The 20,100-nt window shown below is 35.0% G+C and overlaps 1 protein-coding gene across 2 annotated transcripts in view; it reads left to right on the forward strand.

The window, feature by feature from the left end:
* Window positions 1-20,100, forward strand: part of LOC140846848 (bromodomain adjacent to zinc finger domain protein 2B-like) — a 134,063-nt gene that overhangs the window by 54,252 nt on the left and 59,711 nt on the right. For both annotated transcript variants that reach the window (XM_073224894.1, XM_073224895.1), the window contains 5 exons: window positions 7,722-7,932; window positions 12,582-12,674; window positions 12,790-12,851; window positions 16,033-16,098; window positions 17,723-17,788. In XM_073224894.1, coding sequence (XP_073080995.1) covers window positions 7,725-7,932; window positions 12,582-12,674; window positions 12,790-12,851; window positions 16,033-16,098; window positions 17,723-17,788 — 495 coding nt within the window. In that variant the 5' untranslated portion in view covers window positions 7,722-7,724. The remainder of the gene's footprint in view (window positions 1-7,721; window positions 7,933-12,581; window positions 12,675-12,789; window positions 12,852-16,032; window positions 16,099-17,722; window positions 17,789-20,100) is intronic.

Raw genomic sequence — 20,100 nt, forward strand, 5'->3', positions numbered from 1 at the left:
GTCGAATGCTTTTTCAATGTCCATGGAGATGATCATGTGGTTTTTGTCCTTTTTGTTGCTGGATTTTCTAATATTGTACCATCCATGAATCCCTGGAATAAATGCTACTTGATCATGGTGGATGATCTTTTTGAAAATAGTTTTGAATTCGGTTTGCTAATATTTTGTTGAGTATTTTTGCATCTATGTTCATCAGGGATATTGGTGTGTAATTTTTTCTGTGGTGTCTTTGCCTGGTTTTGGTATTAGAGTGATGCTGGTGTCACAGAATGAGTTTGGAAGTGTTCCCTCCTCTTCTACTTTTTGGAAAACTAAGGAGGATGGCTGTTAGGTCGTCTTTAAATGTTTCATTAAATTCAGCAGTTTAGGCATCTGATCCAGGGGTTTTGTTCTTTAGGTAGTTTTTTGATTACCAGTTCAGTTTCATTGCTGGTAATTGGTCTGTTCAGATTATCTGTTTTTCTTGAGTCAGTCATGGAAGGTTGTATTTTTCTAGAAAGTTGTCTGTTTCTTCTAGGTTATCCAATTTGTTAGCATATATTTTTTCATAGTATTCTATCATCATTCTTTGTATTGCTGTGGTGCCCATAGTGATTCTTCCTTTATCATTTCTGATTCTGCTTACTTGTGTAGACTCCTTTTTTTCTTGTTATGTCTGGCTAGGGACTTACCTATTTTGTTTATTTTCTCTAAGAAACAGCTCCCACTTCCATTGATTCTTTCTATTGTTTTATCCTTCTCGATTTTATGTATTTGTGCTCTAATTTTATGTCCCCCCTCCTGCTGACTTTGGCCCTCATTTGTTCTTTTTCTAGTTTCACTGTGAGTTTAGACTGTTTATATGGGATTGTCCCTCTTTTCTGAGGTAGGCCTGTGTTGCAGTATACTTCCCTCTTAGGACAGCCTTTGCTGAGTCCCACAGAGAGTATCAGAACAGACTCCTGTAAGTGTCTGGCCAGCTAGGCTGAGGGATGACAAGAAAAATGGCCCCCCGCAGCCCCTCTTCCCCTCCAGGATATCCCATCCCTCTGACACACATCCCAGTGTTAATTTATAAATCACATATAATTTAGGTGCTTTGCAAACTGCTGGGTCTCAGATGGGTCATCAGCACTCCCACCCTCCAGGAACAGAGGCCAGGCCTCCGCAAGTCCTCTGGCTGTCCCAGAGTTAAGCACACTGATCCTCAAAGCCAGATGGCTTGTCTTCCCGGGGCGGCCCTGGTGAAGGCTTCATCCCCTCACCCCCCCCATGCCTGCTCCCTCTCATTCATGGGGGACGGGACAGGACAGGAGATGGGGCTGACCACAGCTCTGCCCTTTTACCCTTCTCAGTGTGGCCTCTTCTCGTCATTAGCTATGGAAGTTCTGTTTTGTCTTTAGGTTATTTCCAGAGTGGGTCACATTGCATGTAGTTTCCTAGGTGTGTACATGAGAAGAGGTGATCCCAGGGATTTTCTGTTCCACCGTCTTCTCAGAATCCCCTCTGAAGCCTACTTTTCTAGGCCTTAATTCCCTCATCTGCAATGTGAAGAATATATATAGATTTATTAGCAGGCCTTTTAAATCAATTCTCTTTTAGGTATGAGTCCAAGTCTTTTTATAAACTAATTACCAGGAAATAAAGGATTCTGAAAGTACACTTACAAATAGGTGGTTTTTTAAAAAAAGAAGGTAACTTTGTTTTATTTGAGCTATAGTTAAATTTACTGAAAATTGTTTAGCCAGAAATAATTTGGTAAATGATTAATTCACTGAATGACTAACAGACCTAAAACCGTCAGACCAGATACCTTAATCCAGGTAAACATTCACCACAGGTATTTAAAACATTCACCACAGGTATTTCAGGCAAGGCCTAGAATAGGTACAGTTCCCAGTTCTGAAAAATGTAAGTTCATTCATTCATTTATATAACATTGATCAGTCAGGAAGTACTAGACATCCCAAATATTAATGTGAGAGATTGACAGTTGCCTAGGACTGCAGATCTGTGAGGAAATACTTGAAGCAAAGGTTTGGTGATACTAAAAGTTAAAGAACAAAACAACAGCAAAAAAAAATCTCAGTAAGTTGGCAAATCATTCAGTGAAAGCTGACTTTTGGTGGATTGGATTTCCTCATTTACTTATTTACTGCTTTCCCCCCCATTAAACCATCCTGAAGTATATAAACTCAAACAAAAATGGGAGCAACAAAAGGAACGTAAAGACAGCGATGATATAAAAGCACAAGTGAGACTTGAGCACACGTCCTATTAAGACCTGAACACGGGCCGGTGGACAGGGGACTCTGGCCTGTCAGTGAGACAGGAAGTCCAGTTACTTAGACAGCTCAGTGTCCAAAAGGCCCAGTGAACACAGACCAGGTGCTCATGAGACGTTCAGCTATACTTGGGAGTATCATTTATGAAGAGTAACAGGAGTGTTGAAATAGAAAGTCATATTTAAATATAATTTCATAATCTTAAAAAAATTCTGAATAATGGAAACATTCTAAAATCAATTCATTTGAGGTAATTTTTTTAATCTTGGAATACTTGAAAGCAATAAATTTATTTGCCATTTTCCTCAAGTATTTCTCCATGTTCTATCTTAACTTCGTTCAGGAAGAAAACTTTACTACTCTTTCCCTTTTCCATGTTACTGAGAGGCCACTTGAGACCTGCCTGGTCTCCAGTCGGGCTTCTCTCCCTCACATGCAGGCAGTCCTCTCCAAGAAAAGAGCCTCATTATTTACCTGCTTTTCTAGCTCTAATTCTCAGGCCCTAATTCAGACCATCTTTATTTTGTTAAGTGGACATTTGAGACAACTTTCTGTCCCGACCTCTGCATCCTTTTTCAGACTCATCACATACTCAAGGTGAGGTTCTGGGATCGCCTGAGTCAGAGTGACCCGAGTCTGAGGTCCCAGTTAGAGATGCTTGTCCTTTGAGGAGAGGACGCTCTCCAACTTAAACGCTGTAGAGAATGTGCCTGTATAGAGTAGGTGACTCAAGTGTCTTAAGTAGCGGAAACTGTCTTTATGATGACGCACTACAGCCTAATAGTATACTGGTATGTGTTACAGTGTAGAGTGAATTTTACTCATTTACTATGATTATTTCATTCAGTCTGAAAAACATAAACCTTTTTTTTTTCTTCTCTCTCACCATAGTATTTATAGAAATGAATGTGTTACTGCTAATGATTTAAATTAGTAACTGTAGAAGAACTATAATGGTATAAAAGGCTTGATCTGTCCCCATCTCTATCTTCATAGTCATCTTTTTTCTCTTTATCCTGTTTCTTTTAAATCTTAAGAAAGATTATTTTCAGGAACCATTTACTATCTTAGTCTTAGAAATTAAAAAAAGAATAAATTCCTTTTCATGCATAATTTCTGAATGATGAAAAAGCATAGGAATCAAATGATATAAATTGTATTTGCTTTTTCTAAGGAAAAGTTTACTGAGAAAAATACTTCTTTTTTTCGTCACCCACAATTGTTTTGAGTGTTCAGTGAATTAAACTTTTAATACAAACTTGAGATTTTCCTAACAATCCAGTTCTCATTTTAAGAAATCCTGGAGTCAGAGGATAGCCGGTTACATGAAACACCGTTAGAAAGTTTTATTTATAAATGCCAAAAGCAAAATGTAATTGATGTCATTTGTCAGGTGAATTTTGGGCATCCACATAATCTGTTCCTTTTTGGACACAGGTATATTTTCCTAACTGAGTAAAATATAACTATTAAATATTATAACTGGATTTAAAAAAAAGATTGATTGAACCCTTGAAATTCAATCAAAAGCTCCCCATGCTGGTGAATATAAAGCTGTTCTGCTGGCTTCCTTCTTAGAATTTTATGGTGTAAAAATGCAGTTAGTACAACTGCTGATCCTACTGACTTAATTTGAAATCTCAGCAAAGATTCTGTCCTCAGAATTAATATTTAAAATGGGAATTACTGAAAAGATTTAGTATAGATAATTTTTTGACATGTAGACACGGAGTATATGCATTGGTTGTTTCCGTAACCCTGCCATAGCGTCATCTTGACTGTGCTTTCATGCCTGAATATTGTGATCAGTGTCAAGTATGAAAATGTCTTTGTAATAGCAGTGAAGTACATGTAGTGGCTAAGACCCCAGGTTTTAGAGAGAGACAGTCCTGGGTTCAAATCACACATTTCTGTTCCTTATTGCCAGTGTACCTCAGGAAATGATTTAACCTCACTGGGCCTGTGATTCCCTCAATGGTAATATAGGGACAGTAAAACCCACCTTCCTAGGTAAAATGATTATGAAGATTAAAGTAAACAGTGCATTCAAAATGCCTCTGACAAAGCACGGTGCTTGGACTGTGGGGTGTAACTGTCATCCATGATGGGGGCAAGAGCAGTGCTTGTGTCCATGGCACCCACTGTGTGAGGTCATAATAGGCCATGATTCTGAGCCTGGCACCACAGCATAAAGGGCAGTCAGGACTGCTGGCTCTGGCTGCAGAAGTGCCCAGAGTGGTTGAGGTTGAATCCTGCTTTGATATTCTTTGAAGGAATAAGAAACATTTAAAAATTTTTCTTAACCTTCACAGCAAAGGAATTCTCTGTCAAAAAAGAAGTATAAGGTAATGTAAAATTGTTTTAGAAAGGTTATTTTGAAAGGATGCTTTTCCTATGTCTGGATATACTACTTTGGACTCTAAATAAGGTCATGTAACAGTGTATTTGATTTGATTGCCTTACAGAGGACAACCAGCTCTTGATCATTACCTATGCACTAAGCAGGCTTATTCCTGTAATACACTAGCCTTATGCTGGTGTCTGTTTCCATAAAGCTTTTTTTTTCTTTTCTCTCACCATAGTATTTATAGAAGTGAATGTGTTACTGAAAGATTTAAATTAGTAACTGTAGAAAGGAGAATTATAATGTTATAAAAGGCTTGCTCTGTCACCATCTCTGTCTTCTTAGTCATCTTTTTCCCTTTATCCTGTTTCTTTTAAATCTTAAAGATTATTTTCAGGAACCGTTTACTATCTTAGTCTTAGAAATTAAAAAAAGAATAAACTCCTTTTTATGCATGATTTCTGAATGATGAAAAAGCATAGGAATCAAATGATATAAATTGTATTTGCTTTTTCTAAGGAAAAGTTTACTGAGAAAAATACTTCTTTTCGTCACCCACAATTGTTTTGAGTGTTCAGTGAATTAAACTTTTAATACAAGCTTGAGATTTTCTTAACAATCAGTTCTCATTTTATGAAATCCTGGAGTTAGAAGATGGCCCAATACATGAAACGCCCTTAGAAAGTTTTATTTATAGATGCCAAAAGCAAAATGTAAATGATGTCATTTGTCAGGTGAATTTTGGACATCAACATAACCTGTTCCTTTTTGGACACAGGTATATTTTCCTAACTGAGTAAAATATAACTATTAAATACTATAACTGGATTTTAAAAAAAGATTAATTGATTGAACCCTTGAAATTCAATCAAAAGCTCTCCATGCTGGTGAACATAAAGCTGTTCTGCTGGCTTCCTTCTTAGAGTTTTATGGTGTAAAAATGCAGTTAGTACAACTGCTGATCCTACTGACTTCATTTGAAATCTCAGCAAAAATTGTGTCCTCAGAATTAATATTTAAAATGGGAATTACTGAAAAGATTTAGTATAGATAATTTTTTGACATGTAGACACAGAGTATATGCTTTGGTTGTTTCCGTAACACTGCCATAGCGTCATCTTGACTGTGCTTTCATGCCTGAATATTGTGATAGTGTCAAGTATGAAAATGTCTTTGTAATAGCAGTGAAGTACATGTAGTGGCTAAGACCCCAGGTTTTAGAGAGAGACAGTCCTGGGTTCAAATCACACATTTCTGTTCCTTATTTATTGCCAGTGTACCTCAGGAAATGATTTAACCTCACTGGGCCTGTGATTCCCTCAATGGTAATATAGGGACAGTAAAACCCACCTTCCTAGGTAAAATGATTATGAAGATTAAAGTAAACAGTGCATTCAAAATGCCTCTGACAAAGCACGGTGCTTGGACTGTGGGGTGTAACTGTCATCCATGATGGGGGCAAGAGCAGTGCTTGTGTCCATGGCACCCACTGTGTGAGGTCATAATAGGCCATGATTCTGAGCCTGGCACCACAGCATAAAGGGCAGTCAGGACTGCTGGCTCTGGCTGCAGAAGTGCCCAGAGTGGTTGAGGTTGAATCCTGCTTTGATATTCTTTGAAGGAATAAGAAACATTTAAAAATTTTTCTTAACCTTCACAGCAAAGGAATTCTCTGTCAAAAAAGAAGTATAAGGTAATGTAAAATTGTTTTAGAAAGGTTATTTTGAAAGGATGCTTTTCCTATGTCTGGACATACTACTTTGGACTCTAAATAAGGTCATGTAACAGTGTATTTGATTTGATTGCCTTACGTAGGACAACCAGCTCTTGATCATTACCTATGCACTAAGCAGGCTTATTCCTGTAATACACTAGCCTTATGCTGGTGTATGTGTTGCCATGAGGAGACTTAAAGTGGGAAATCTGAAATATCACAAAAGTAGACAAAATAATGTACATCATGTACCTATCATCAGCTTTAGAATTTATCATATGAACAATATTGTTTTACATATATTCCCATCTACTCCTTCTCTTCCATAATTTGATGAAGCAAATCTTAGACGACGTACTTCATCTGTAAGTGTATCTAAAAGATAAGAATTGTTGTTTCCTACAAAAGTATCAGAATACCAAGAATACCATTATCATAATTTAAAATGATAATTTCTTGATATCATCAAATATCAGACATTGTTAAAATTTTCATTGTTTAAATTCTTAACTGTCAGAATTTCCTGGACAGTTTGTCTATTTGAATGAAAATCTAGGTAAGATCCAAACATTAGGCATGTTTGATACATCCCTTAAGGGCCCTTTAATCTTCCCACAGTGTTTTCACTTCTTGAAATTTATTTGTTGAATAAACTAGGTAATTTGTGGGATTTCCTTCAGACTGGATTTTGCCGTGTAGTTTAATATACACAGCCAATGAATTTTCCCCGTTGTTAAGTTATAGTGATTTAATCTAGAGGCTTAATCATTTCCAGGTTTGTTTTTTTTGGGAGGGGGAGGATTAGTTTATAGGTGATGAAGTGAACCTCCATCAAGAGGCTGTCGGTCCATTTGTCTCCCTTTTTTGGTGATTGGCAACCATTCAAATGTAATGCTTTGGTCCATTAATTCATCAGATATTGCAAAATGCTAATAGTCTGACTCTTACTTTCCTTCTTGATTTTATGAGCTGTGTTTTTTCTGTGAAGAGAATCTTTTGTTTGTTATTTGGATAGCTTCATGTTTGGTTGACCTGATGCTCCTGAGAGCAATCCACAGAGGTGTCATCACTCAACTGATCTTTCCAAATACCTGCCAACTTGACCGTCATTATGGTTCAGAAATGGTGATTAAGATATATGTCTTTATATGTTTATAGGTACAGGTATATATCTGTCAGTGTATTTAAAGTTGAAATCATTAAAGTAAGAATACCAAATATATACCAAAAGCCATGAACAATTATAAATGTAACTTGAATTAGAAACTAAAATTTCTAAAGGTTACAACAGCTTTATAAAAATTAATATGTGCAGGTTTACCTAGAATTTTCTGACATATTGATCACTTGTGTTTATTTTGTTCATAATATTTTATTTCTATAAAATGTTCATTAAAAGGGTATGCAGTGGTGTCCTTTGAAAGAAGAGGACGCCATTCCCCGTGTGAGGGCAATGGATGCTCATGGAGGAAGACCACCGGATCCAGAGGGAGAGCGACCAGGAGAGGGTACCAGCGTGAGCCAGCGCAGCGGTCGGCCTCCTGATGTGGGCGGTGCTGAATCTGTAGGTAACACAGATGCCAAATTGCTAAGACAACTGCAAGCTCAAGGTAGGGAACATGCATCCATCACTGTAAGAACTGTACTAAAATGTGTTGATTATTTCTACATGTATTTGACATAGGAATGATTGATAACTACTCTCAGTTTCTAAAAGGTAGGTAATTGTGTTCAAATAAAATGAGAAATAAGGAGTCCCACTGATAACTGGAGTTCTTTGATTTAATAAGCGCCTTTCAAGAGTCATACTCGTAAACACATCATACCCTGTGTGTTTAGAATTACAAAGGTAGGTGATGAACTTTTCAGGCTGGAAACTCATTTGAACAGCTCCCAATTCCTTGTGGTTTTACAAGGGAGTAACTCCAAAATATGTGGATCTGTGGAGTAAATTTTCAGTCAGAGAACTTCAATTAGTGGTAAGTTTTAGTTTGAGTTCTTCTGTAGCCTGGACATATAACATTTATTTTCAAAATGCCCAACTAATAAACTTAGATCAAAAAGTATCTTAAGATCACTAGAGAGTATCATTTATCAAGTACATGCTCAAAGTAACCTCAAATGTGTTCATGATTCAAAATTATCATGAATTATCAACTTGAAGTTCCCATGCTATGTCTCACACACAGAATGCTGACTAAAATAAAATAGTTCTGCTATGAAGTTTGAATTAAGTAGTTACAACTGTGAAGCCTCTTAAGGCTGTCTCAATATATATCAATGTGTTCATGTCTTATATTCATAAGCATATATATATAAATGTATATCAATACATGCTTGTATCATAAACATAATATCAATAAAGGTTTACTAATAAAAACTGACTTAAAAGACTTACAGGATTTTACTACTCATAGTTTTATTTTTGGGAGGGAAAGCTTGACTGACTTCTATTTATTGTATACACCATTATAATACTGACTTCTCTATAGCTCTGTTTTCATTATAAAACAAGTATGCATGATAAAAGCTCATAGAATATAATGCTTTAAAATAAGACATTGACTCTCACTGACTTCAAAATAAAAGACACTCACAAGTTGGATCATAATTAACAGATTTTTGGTAGTCTATCCAGAAGTGTGTACATACAGTCACTGACACACATTCAAACACATACTTATGTGTACACATGCATATGTGATGTTCATATATGTATATGTTCTTTTTGATTTCTAAAATAAATGAACTGACTGGTGTATATACCATTCAGCTTTGTTTTTTTCCACTTAATTTTTCTTGAGCATCTTTCTATACAGCACTTAAAAATCAACCTTACACTTCCAGTGGCTGAATAGTCGGTGAGGCAAGGTATGGCTCTACCACACTTCCCTTACTCAGTCTCCTTTGGTGAGTGTTTCAGCTGCTTCCTCACCTTTGCTGTCGCAAACAATGCTGCAATAAAAACATTACACATATCTTCATGCTTTGACAGGTATGGCTATCCACAGTATAAAATTTTAGAGATAGAATCTCTACTCCAAGGGTATGTGCATTTTCAATTTTGGTAGAAAGCAGGCAAATATTGTCTCCAAAGAGGTTGTTCCAATTCATACTTCCACCAGTGGCATATAAGTTAACTGCCTGGCCTGTAACTTAATGTCCTGTAAGTTTTTCTCTCCTTTAGTATGTTAATTTAGTACTTTTTGTGTTATTTCATTGGGTTACTATTAAGACTTTAATCTCTCCTAAATAGTTACTAGAGAAGGTTTAAAAAATGTTAATATATGAAGATATATACATACATGATGAATTTTTAAAATTAGTATTGTCAATAAACCACTGACTTTTCTGAAGAATGTATAATAGTGGGAAGTGTGCATTTTTTACATAAAATAGAAAAGCTTGAAATTAACTGATAAGCAAAGCAAGGGATTTTCACGCCTGTTTTGCATGTCTATCACAAGTACCATTCATACTTAGTATTCAAAATGGCAACTTCATATTTGCAAAATTAACTAAATTTTATTTTAACAAAATAGAAGGTAATTACTGAACTTTTGCCCAGTGTTTTCTCCCCTTTTAGATTTCAGATTGGTTTGTATTCTATGATGTAACTCTCCCTTGTATTATATTGCATTTTGTAAATTGTTACCTTTGACCTATGTACATGTTTTTTCTCAACATGTATATAAATATTAAAAAGTCAATGTAAGTAAATGTTATTAATATTTACAAGTATGTTTGGTATAATATGCATGTTCTTTCTTGGGAAGGAAAGAAAGTAGAAATGAGTCACCTTATCACCCCTTTTATTCTAAAAGACTTCTACATTAACACTTTGGGGTGTTGTCAGTGCAGATTCTAGAAGTTTCTGTCATATTTTATTATCCTAGTTGGACTCATCTAGGCTTATAAAACGACTTAATTTGAAGGAAGGTCTAGAACAATAAAATAAATGTGGATTTTGAATGTGAAATGAGAGCTCTGTATCTTCTCAGAGAATATAGATAAGAATCTGACAGTTTGAATATAAAAAAGACTTTCAAACTGTATAAACAAACTAGCTTGTTAATTGACCAATACTGTTAATATCTGAAATGCTCTAATATATCTAATAATATACCAGTCAATTTTATTGATCATAGAATCTGGAATGCCATTGGTGTACAATGCTTCATTGTTTTAAGATAGGCCACTGCAGAAGGAAAGGGCTGCCAATTGTTAGATACATGCTGGTTTAGACATATTTCAACACTTTATTTCAAAAATAAACTTTTCTTTTTGATATTTAAGAAAGTAATCTCCTAAACCATAAAAGATATTTGTCAAGTTCACATTTCAAAAGTTAGTCATAACAGATAATATTCAACAATCATAAACCAAATAAATGAGATGTTGGTAGTAGCTTATTCCTCAGAGCCTGGGTGAAGTTTCGGTGCCTCTTAACTTCTCGTACTTCCTCCATAGTGTGCGTGATTTTTTAACCTATTTTTCCCATCTTCTCTAACTCCTCATAATAAAAAATTTTAAGCTATATGAATTTTTAATGTCTTATGAAAATTATGTCTTCCTTGCTAAAGTGAAAAGATAGCGAGTTGAACTTCTTAGTGTTTTTCTGTTCCAAGGGTTTAAAAATAAAAGTTAACTGTGCACCTGTGTAGGGTTTGAAATTGCTGATATATTCACACACAAATACACACCATATACATTACAGAGTTTCTCAGCTGTCACAGAACATATGGTTAAGTCCTTTTTAAAATCTCAAGGCATTTAAATTTTCTTAAAGATTTTTAGGACTAGTAGCATATATAGACCTGGAGTCAGAAAGATGTGGGTTTATATCTTGGCTCTGCAATTTAACCTCTGTGAGCCTTAGTTATTTCATTTGTAACCTGGGTGTAATGTTGCATATCCTATAAGGTTGTTATGAAGATTAAACAAGATCATGTAAATTTAATATGGCAGTTCAATAAATGGTGGAAATTATTAGTAGAGTTCAAGTGATTTGGGTTTTAGTCAAGTATATTCATTACTAGTGAGAATATAATATATAGGTTTCTTAAAACTCTTCATCTGTTACAAAATTTAAAGCAATATCTAATGTTAAGTACTTTAGAGTGATTCTGTAAGTGATATTATGATAGACCACTTTTATAGTTAGAAGTATTCTGACCAAGTTTGCCAGCAGAAGAAAGCATGACATTACAAGCTTTCTGTATCAGTCACCTATTGCCACAGTAATGCTAGGAAACAAGCACCCGCAAAACCTCAATGGTGAACAATGCCACGTAGTAATTGGTTAGGCTGATAGAGTCCACTGGAGGTAAGGTAGGCAGCTCTACTGATCTTACCTGGCTTTGTTCACGTGTGTGGAGTCAGCTGACTTCCTGTGTTCCAGCCTCTGGCAGCGTAGCCTTAACATGTCCTGATAATAAAGGTCAAGACAGCAGAGTGGAACTACACTTGGACTAGTACAGAGTACACTCTCAAACTTACACTTGCAGTCACAGCTGCTAACATCCTGTTAGCCAAAGATCACATGTCTGAAGTTAGTATCAAGGGACAAGACAGTAAATTTCACTTCTTGATGAAAGGAACTGCAAAGTCACATTTGCAAGTAACATGGATAAAGGGGGGAACAATGAAGAATTGGGGCCACTAATTATGTAGATCTCTCCCAGTTTTATACATTTGTCCTTAAAAATAATGAGAACTAGATCGTCCTTAAACCTTGTTGATATTCTGTATTATTTTTATGTAGATTTAGTCCCTCTGTTTCATAAATGAAATTATCACTGGATTCAGAAACTTTACCATTTTTATAGCTGAGTGAAATACTATGTTTGGTGGGGGGGGCTTTGTATTCTATTTTGAGTTCTTTTGCTTTATTGTTATTTTTAAGACTGAAGCTAAATCATTCTTTTTACATATTAGCAGCTACTTTCCTCCTAAACAGGGATTATGTGAAATGTGAAAAAAAATGTACTTAAATTAGCTTCTATGATGAGGATTAAGAGAAGCATCCTTTTTGTGTGCTTCTGTGTATGGGGCTGTATGTGATGAAAAAGTTGGGCACTTTCTAAAGGAAGTAAGCATGGTACTTTCTGCCACACCATTTTTCTACCTGGTATCTAACTTTAAACAATTTTCTTAAAAAGTATGTCCTTTATCATGATGCCATTCACATAGTTAACTGTTTTTAGGTTAACAGTTAAGTAAAATTGTTAAAAGTATTCCTTCAAATTTTGTGTTTCAGAAAAAGCCCGACAAGCTGCACAAATAAGGCTTTTGAGAAAACTCCAAAAGCAGGAACAGGCTCGCATTGCCAAAGAAGCTAAAAAACAACAAGGTGAGTGAGTTAAACGAAAACATAAACTTGAAGAGTGAGTACTGGGGAGTTCACAGGAGGCTTCTCTTCTTTGTTCCTTTTCTGACGATACCTGTGTTTTGGCTTTTCATCATAGCAATAATGGCTGCTGAGGAGAAGCGACAGCAAAAAGAGCAGATAAAGATTATGAAACAACAGGTATGTTCATGCACTGAACTGGTTTTATAACAGGTGATACTTTGGGAGTCGATTTACTTATGTGTATATGTACATTATTCTTATTTGATTTATGAAATAACTTTCATACTTGTTATATATCTTATTTAGAGAGTTGTCATCTACCTTTATTTAAAATTCACCTCTATTTTAAACCAAGTCTCTAAAGAAATGATACTAAACAATACAATTATGTAAGTACTTTTAGTATCCTGATAGACTGAATATAAATTAACATCTTGAAGAACTTTGAAGATTTGGTCCCATTGCTTCTGAATGATTAAAAATTATCCCCCGAAAATGAGAAAGCATTATTTTCGCATATCCAGTGTTTATCCAGTGCTCTCCTCTGTGTAGTTTTTAAAATTAAATATAGATAGATGAAATAATTTTTTAATTCTTACAGATAAAGCCTACATGGGAATATACTCAACTTCCTCTAAGATGAGAATGTGTAAACTACTCTCCTATCTCCACATACTCATCTATTAAAGCAAAAAGGAAATGGGGGGGAGTACTATTCTTTTAAAAATTTTAAACTGCAAGTAGTTATTTCTGAGTCAGTTGTTATATAGACAAGCTGCTAAATAATGGCTTGGTTTGTTTGTGATGTGGTTATCTCTAATAATGTAATGAATACATTTATTTAAATACTTTCAGTATTGACTAAAGTAGTATGATTAGAGTTGAAGTAGAATTGAGAGAGAATTTAGAATTTGTAGTCACGCATGCAGGTCATTTGTAAAGTTAAATGTCGGCTTTCCTATTTAATAATTTATGACCTTAGATGAATTAGTTAACCTCTCAGCCTTGATTTCCTCCACTGTAAAAGAAAAACAATTGTATTATGTGAACATTGAATGAATGTAAAGTGCCTACCACAGTGACTGGCACAAAGCAATGCTTGCTTTCTAAAAGATAGATATAAAACATCAAAACATTTGGTATACTCTCTTACTGTAATTTAATGTAAACTTGAATTCTTTGTTAATTGTAACTGCTAAAGACACTGTAAGGTTGACTTTAAAATATATAGTGTGATGAATATATTTATTAAAATACTGTAAATATTTACTGCCTACTACAGTATATGTGAAAATAAGTTCATTTGAAGCTGAAATACTGTTGTTTCTGTTACAGTTTTTAATAGTTTATCCTATTTCCAAATGGCTTGAGACCAGTTGTATCCCATTAGCATTTCAAATTAGGCTTTGTGTGACCTAAGCCTACATAGTGTGCTACTCATCAAAAAAAAAAATTGATTTTCCAAGGTTCCAGGAGCAGTAATACAAGTGAAGTGATATTAGACGTTGATCAAGATGCTTGTCTGAGACTAGTCTTAGATTACCATTTGACTTACTCCTAATTGCCAGCAAAGTAAATTAAAGTCGTGCAGAGTCTATTTTAAAGTTTGAAGTAGATCTAGAATAAAATAATTAAAATAATAGCATGTGTTTCTTATCCTCGAGATTATTTTTTCTACCTAGTAGGCCAGAAATACCACCTGACAGTCCTCCAGGCAGTTTTCCGGAAGTGTCCAGAGGCATTATTACGAAGCAGGAGCAGAGGCAGTGGGAACTGACCAGGGCTCTGCACTCACTGTTTGACTATAGGCAAAATATTTATTTTCTAGGAGCTTCAATTTTCTCTTAGGTGAAAAGAAGATAATTTCAACTCCTGTATTGTTATTTTTTTAAATGAATCAATTAGCTACTTTATATAAAATGCCCAGTTCATTGGATGGATACTCAGTATTATAAGGTGAACACATATTGTAATAATTTATAAATAATGTTTATTTCTGATATTCCTAATGAAAGTACTGCCAGTGTACATCTATATAAATCACTCAGACGAAAACAAAGCTCTACACTGGGTGAGTTAAGTCCAAGGTTCTATACCTATTTCTCTGCTTAAGAGAATAATGAATGACTTTTGTTGACTTGATTAAAGATTAAATTCAGAGTATACTTAGGTCTCAAGTTCTAATCTAAATAAATATTTCAAATGTGGATCAAGTGCAGCCTTCTCTAAGTCTTGGAAATAAAACAAAAAATACCCTTGTATTTTTAGTTTTGGTGAGCTATAATCAAAACCCAGGATCACAATCAGCAAAATCATAGAATGTGATCAGTCTTCTAAAATCACAACAGAAATTACAGAAATCTCATTATCCTGCAGTGAATCCCTACAGGGGATCAATAACATCAATGCAAAAAAAGAAATAAAAATGTATTAAAGTATAGCTTCAAAAGGTACAACTAGCATCTGGAAATAGGGGTGGGTATAGTAATATACAGTAGTATAAAATGTGTTGGCTCTGAAAATTCGTGGATAGCTGCAATTTACAAGTAGGGCAATTTAGGTGTATTTTTTTAAAACTATCCTCATCAGTGCCAATTTGGGACTTTCAAAGGGATTTATGAATATAAAATTGTTAATGATGTGCTTATAGCATATGCAGTGACTTTTTAAAATGAAAATGTAACATTATCAAAATGTAGATTGCTGAATTCAAACAATAACTACTACATTACATTTAGATAATGTGAGCACCACTTATAAGTTATTAGAAATTATTTCTGCATTTGGCTTACTGTAGTTATTGAAAGTAATGTCATTTATCATGTTACGGCAATTGTTAACACTTCGTACAATCGTGATGTACTGTGAACTTTTTTAAGCATTTTTAATTTAATTGTGACAGTGAGAAAAAGAGCAAGTGCCTCACCTGTTTTATGCAAGAGTAGTTGTTTTTTTTCATGTTCATGCAATGAGTGACAGTAATTCAGTATTAGCCTTAGGTGTCCTGATTTAGACTGTTTTATCCTACTTGTCTGTCGAATATTTATTTCCGAATGAGTATTACTTGTACTTGCAAAGATTTATAAAGGCTTGAGTTTAATCAGCTTGGTTTATGTTGTTTGTATATGCTTATTTAGCATTTGTATTTTAAAATTGTTTTGAGACATTTTTATAAAGTCATACCAATTTAAGACAGGTGGCATATATATAATGTTAAAGTAAATAATTAAAATTTATATCCAGCATGGGCACCCTTTGGTAAATCTGTACTTATATCTTTAATTATTTGATTCCACTTAAATACCTTCCACCTAGATATTTAGTTTATTATCTTCGATTGTCATAATTTTTCCTACAGGAAAGAATTAGGAGAATACAACAAATCAGAATGGAAAAAGAACGTCGAGCCCAGCAAATTCTAGAGGTAGAATTCTTAAATTTGATATGATTAAAGTAATACAGTCATGTATTTTAAAGTCTGCAAAATGAAAATTTTATCAGTATGTTCTCACTCATACACATTAACATGTCCATCACAAATTATCTGTAAACATAATGCGTAGAATAAGGACCTTCCTGAACCTTACTACGCAAGTTTATCTAATCCTAATAGTAAAAATCCAGGAAATAAGTAAAGGAAAAAAAAAGAAAGGGGAAACCTCTCAATAGCCAATATAGTCATAAAGATCATATGCTAAAACTCGTGCTCTCTACTTTTCAAAATGTCATTAAGTCTTATAGTCAGATACCTGCTTTTCATTTAGAAATGAAACATTCCAAAAGTAGAAGTAAATGTTCAATGTGGAAACAGTTTAACCAGGTCTGTTTTCTGAGTTCTGACAGAACTGGGCTGACAGAATAGGGCTCAAGGACATGCTGGCAACAGCAAAAGGAATAGCTAAAAGACAGCAAGGGAAAATAGGAAAAACAGAAACTCCAAAGCCTAGCAACATCTGTAATCTGGTAGTTAAATAGGAAGCAATTTTCAACACCTTAACGGCCAAAAGGCATTTCTGTTATCAAACTGTGTAGTATAGTAACTGATGTGAAGAATAACTACCCAAGTCCTCAAGAAAAAGCGAGATTATGTTAACTGTACTGTGTCTAAGCTGTACGTGTATATGTCTCAAAATTATGCAAAGTACTTTTGTCCAAAATAAACCTTTTAATTTTGAAAATTATTATAACCCAAACCCTTAGCTGTTCAGGAAACTTGCCAGAAAAATTGGCTTATTCCCTGAGGAATGCGGTTAGCTGAGGTTTTCACAGTTACAGGTTTTTTCCTTCTAAAAATATATACACATATTCCCTTACCCATTTCAAATTAATTTTAAAACCCTCCAAATTGAAAATGTTAAAGTACATTCGCAATTGCTACTAGTTAATGACTTTAAGATTACAAAGCTCAAATTTGATAGCATGAGCTTGATATTCAGAATGTGCTTCATTAAAGGTTATGTTTCCACTATATTAGAGAAAAAAATCTTGAATTTAACCACAGTAGGTTAAATCAGGTTTAATGTTTCATTTAAGTTATTTAAGTAATGGATTTATCTCAAATTTTAGGTATTACAAAAGAAACTTCAAATAAAGTAGACATGTGCATTTTTAAATGTTACTTATTTGTCCTTTAACCTTTATCATTAAAATCTATCCCGTTTTCTAAATTTGTTACAGTGATCATGTTTTACTTTCAAAAATTAGAGAAAAAGCAAAAAATGCCATAAAATCATTTTTTCTGTGATTTAGTTTTAAGGTAAAATAATACTCAAATTATTTCAGACTTTTTACAGAGTATGAAGAAGAAAACCTGACATGCTCTTATGAATTTAAGAATATTTTTGTATATCTTAATTATAATCTATACATTAGAAATGATATTAGTATGTTAAGTGTAACAAATGGAGGGGAAATATTTAATTGTCTACATACATGTTACATACGGTTTTGTACATTGCGAGGCATGGAGCTCCATTTTCAAGTCTGAGGTTATATTCAGGTTGTAGTGGTGCTGTTACATGACTTTGAGACCTATTTTATATGCACAGGCTAAAAGGATAAAGAGGGAAGAAGCTGCAAAAGCCAAATTATTGGAGGCTGAGAAACGAAAACAGGTAAATTTAGAGGACAGTCAGAGTTTTTAATTTTTAATTTTATTTTGTTATCCTTAATCTACAATGACATGAAGAACATTATGTTTACTAGCCTCTCTCCTTCACCAAGTCCCCCCAACAAAACCCATTACAGTCACTGTCCATCAGTGTAGTAAGATGTTGTGGAATCACTACTTGTCTTCTCTGCGTTGCACAGCCCTCCCCGTGCCCCCACACCACATTATACATGCTAATCGTAATGCCGCCTTTATTTTCCCCCCGCCCTTATCCCTCCCTCTTCATCCATCCTTCCCAGTCCCTTTCCCTTTGCTAACCGTAAGTCCATTCCTGGGTTCTGTGATTGTGCTGCTATTTTGTTCCTTCAGTTTTTCTTTGTTCTTATAGTCCACATATGAGTGAAATCATTTGGTACTTGTCTTTCTCCAGCTGGCTTATTTCACTGAGCGTAATACCCTCTTGCTCCATCCATGTTGTTGCCAGTGGTAGATTTGTTTTGTTCTTATGGCTGAATAATACTCCACTGTGTATGTGTACCACCTCGTCTTTATCCATCCATCTATTGATGGGACACTTAGGTTGCTTCCATTTCTTGGCTATTGTAAATAGTGCTGCGATAAACAAAGGGGTGCATCTGTCTTCTTCAGACTGGGCTGCTTCATTCTTAGGGTAAATTCCTGGGTCAAATGTATGTCTATTTTGAGCTCTCTGAAGAACATCCATACTGCATTCCACAATGGTTGAATTAATTTACATTCCCACCAGCCATGTAGGAGGGTTCCCCTTTCTCGCCAACATTTCTTGTTTGTCTTTTGGATGGTGGCGATCCTTACTGGTGTGAAGTGATGTCTTATTGTGCTTTTAATTTGCATTTCTCTGATGACAAGCGATGTGGAGCATCTTTTCATGTGTTTGTTGGCCATCTGAATTTCTTCTTTGATGAACTGTCTGTTCAGCTGCTCTGCTCATTTTTTAATTGGATTATTCGCTTTTTTTTGTTGACGTGGGTGAGCTCTTTATATATTTTAGATGTCAACCTGTTATTGGATCTGTCATGTTTGAATATATTCTCCCATACTGTAGGGTACCTTCCTATTCTAATGATGGTGTCCTTTGCTGTACAGAAGATTTCAGCTTGATATAGTCCCACTTGTTCATTTTTGCTTTTTGTTCCCCTTGCCTGGGGAGACATGTTCATGAAGAAGTTGCTTGTGTTTATGTCCAAGAAAGTTTTGCCTATGTTTTCTTTAAAGAATTTTATGGTTTCATGACTTACAATCAGATCTGTGATCCATTCTGAGTTTCCTCTTTTGTATGGGGTTAGACAATAATCTGGTTCCATTCTCGTACATGTAGTTGTCTAGTTTTTGAATACTGTGGCTTTGTAGTAGAGCTTGAAGTTGGGGAGCGAGATCCCCCCCACTTTATTCTACCTTCTAAGGATTGCTTTGGCTATTTGGGGTCTTTGTTCCAGTTAGACTGGAACTATTTGTTCCAGTTCGTTGAGGAAAGTTGTTGGTAATTTGATAGGGATTGCATCAAATCTGCATATTGGTGTGGGCAGGATGGCCATTTTGACGATATTAATTCTTCCTAGCCAAGAGCATGGGATGAGTTTCCATTTGTTAGTGTCCTCTTTAATCTCTCTTAAGAGTGTCTTATAGTTTTCAGGTTCTAAGTCTTTCACTTCCTTGGTTAGGTTTATTCCTAGGTATTTTATTGTTTTTGTTGCAGTTGTGACTGGAATTGTTTTCCTGATTTCTCTTTCTATTAGTTCATTGTTAGTGTATAGGAAAGGCACAGATTTCTGTGTGTTAATTTTGTATCCTGCAACTTTGCTGTGTTGCAGTATCAGATCTAGTAGTTTTGGAGTGGGTCTTTAGGGGTTTTTTTTGTACAGTATCATGTCATCTGCCAATAGTGACAGTTTAACCTCTTCTTTACCAGTTTGAATTCCTTGTGTTTCTTTGTTTTGTGTAATTGCCATTACTAGGACCTCCAGTATAGCATTTGGGAGAATGGGCATCCCTGTCTTGTTCCCGATATCAGAGGAAAAGCTTTCAGCTTCTCACTATTATGTATGATGTTGGCTGTGGGCTTCTCATATATTGCCTTTATTATGTTGAGGTACTTGCCCTCTATATCCATTTTACTGAGAGTTTTTATCATGAATGGATGTTGAATTTTGTCGAATGCTTTTTCAGGATCTATGGAGATGCTCATGTGGTGTCCTTTTTGTTTATGTGGTGGATGATGTTGGTTGATTTTCAAATGTTGTACCATCCCTGCATCTCTGGGATGAATCCTACTTGGTC

The sequence above is a fragment of the Manis javanica genome, chromosome 16 (genome assembly GCF_040802235.1).
Source record: "Manis javanica isolate MJ-LG chromosome 16, MJ_LKY, whole genome shotgun sequence".
Lineage (NCBI taxonomy): Eukaryota > Metazoa > Chordata > Mammalia > Pholidota > Manidae > Manis > Manis javanica.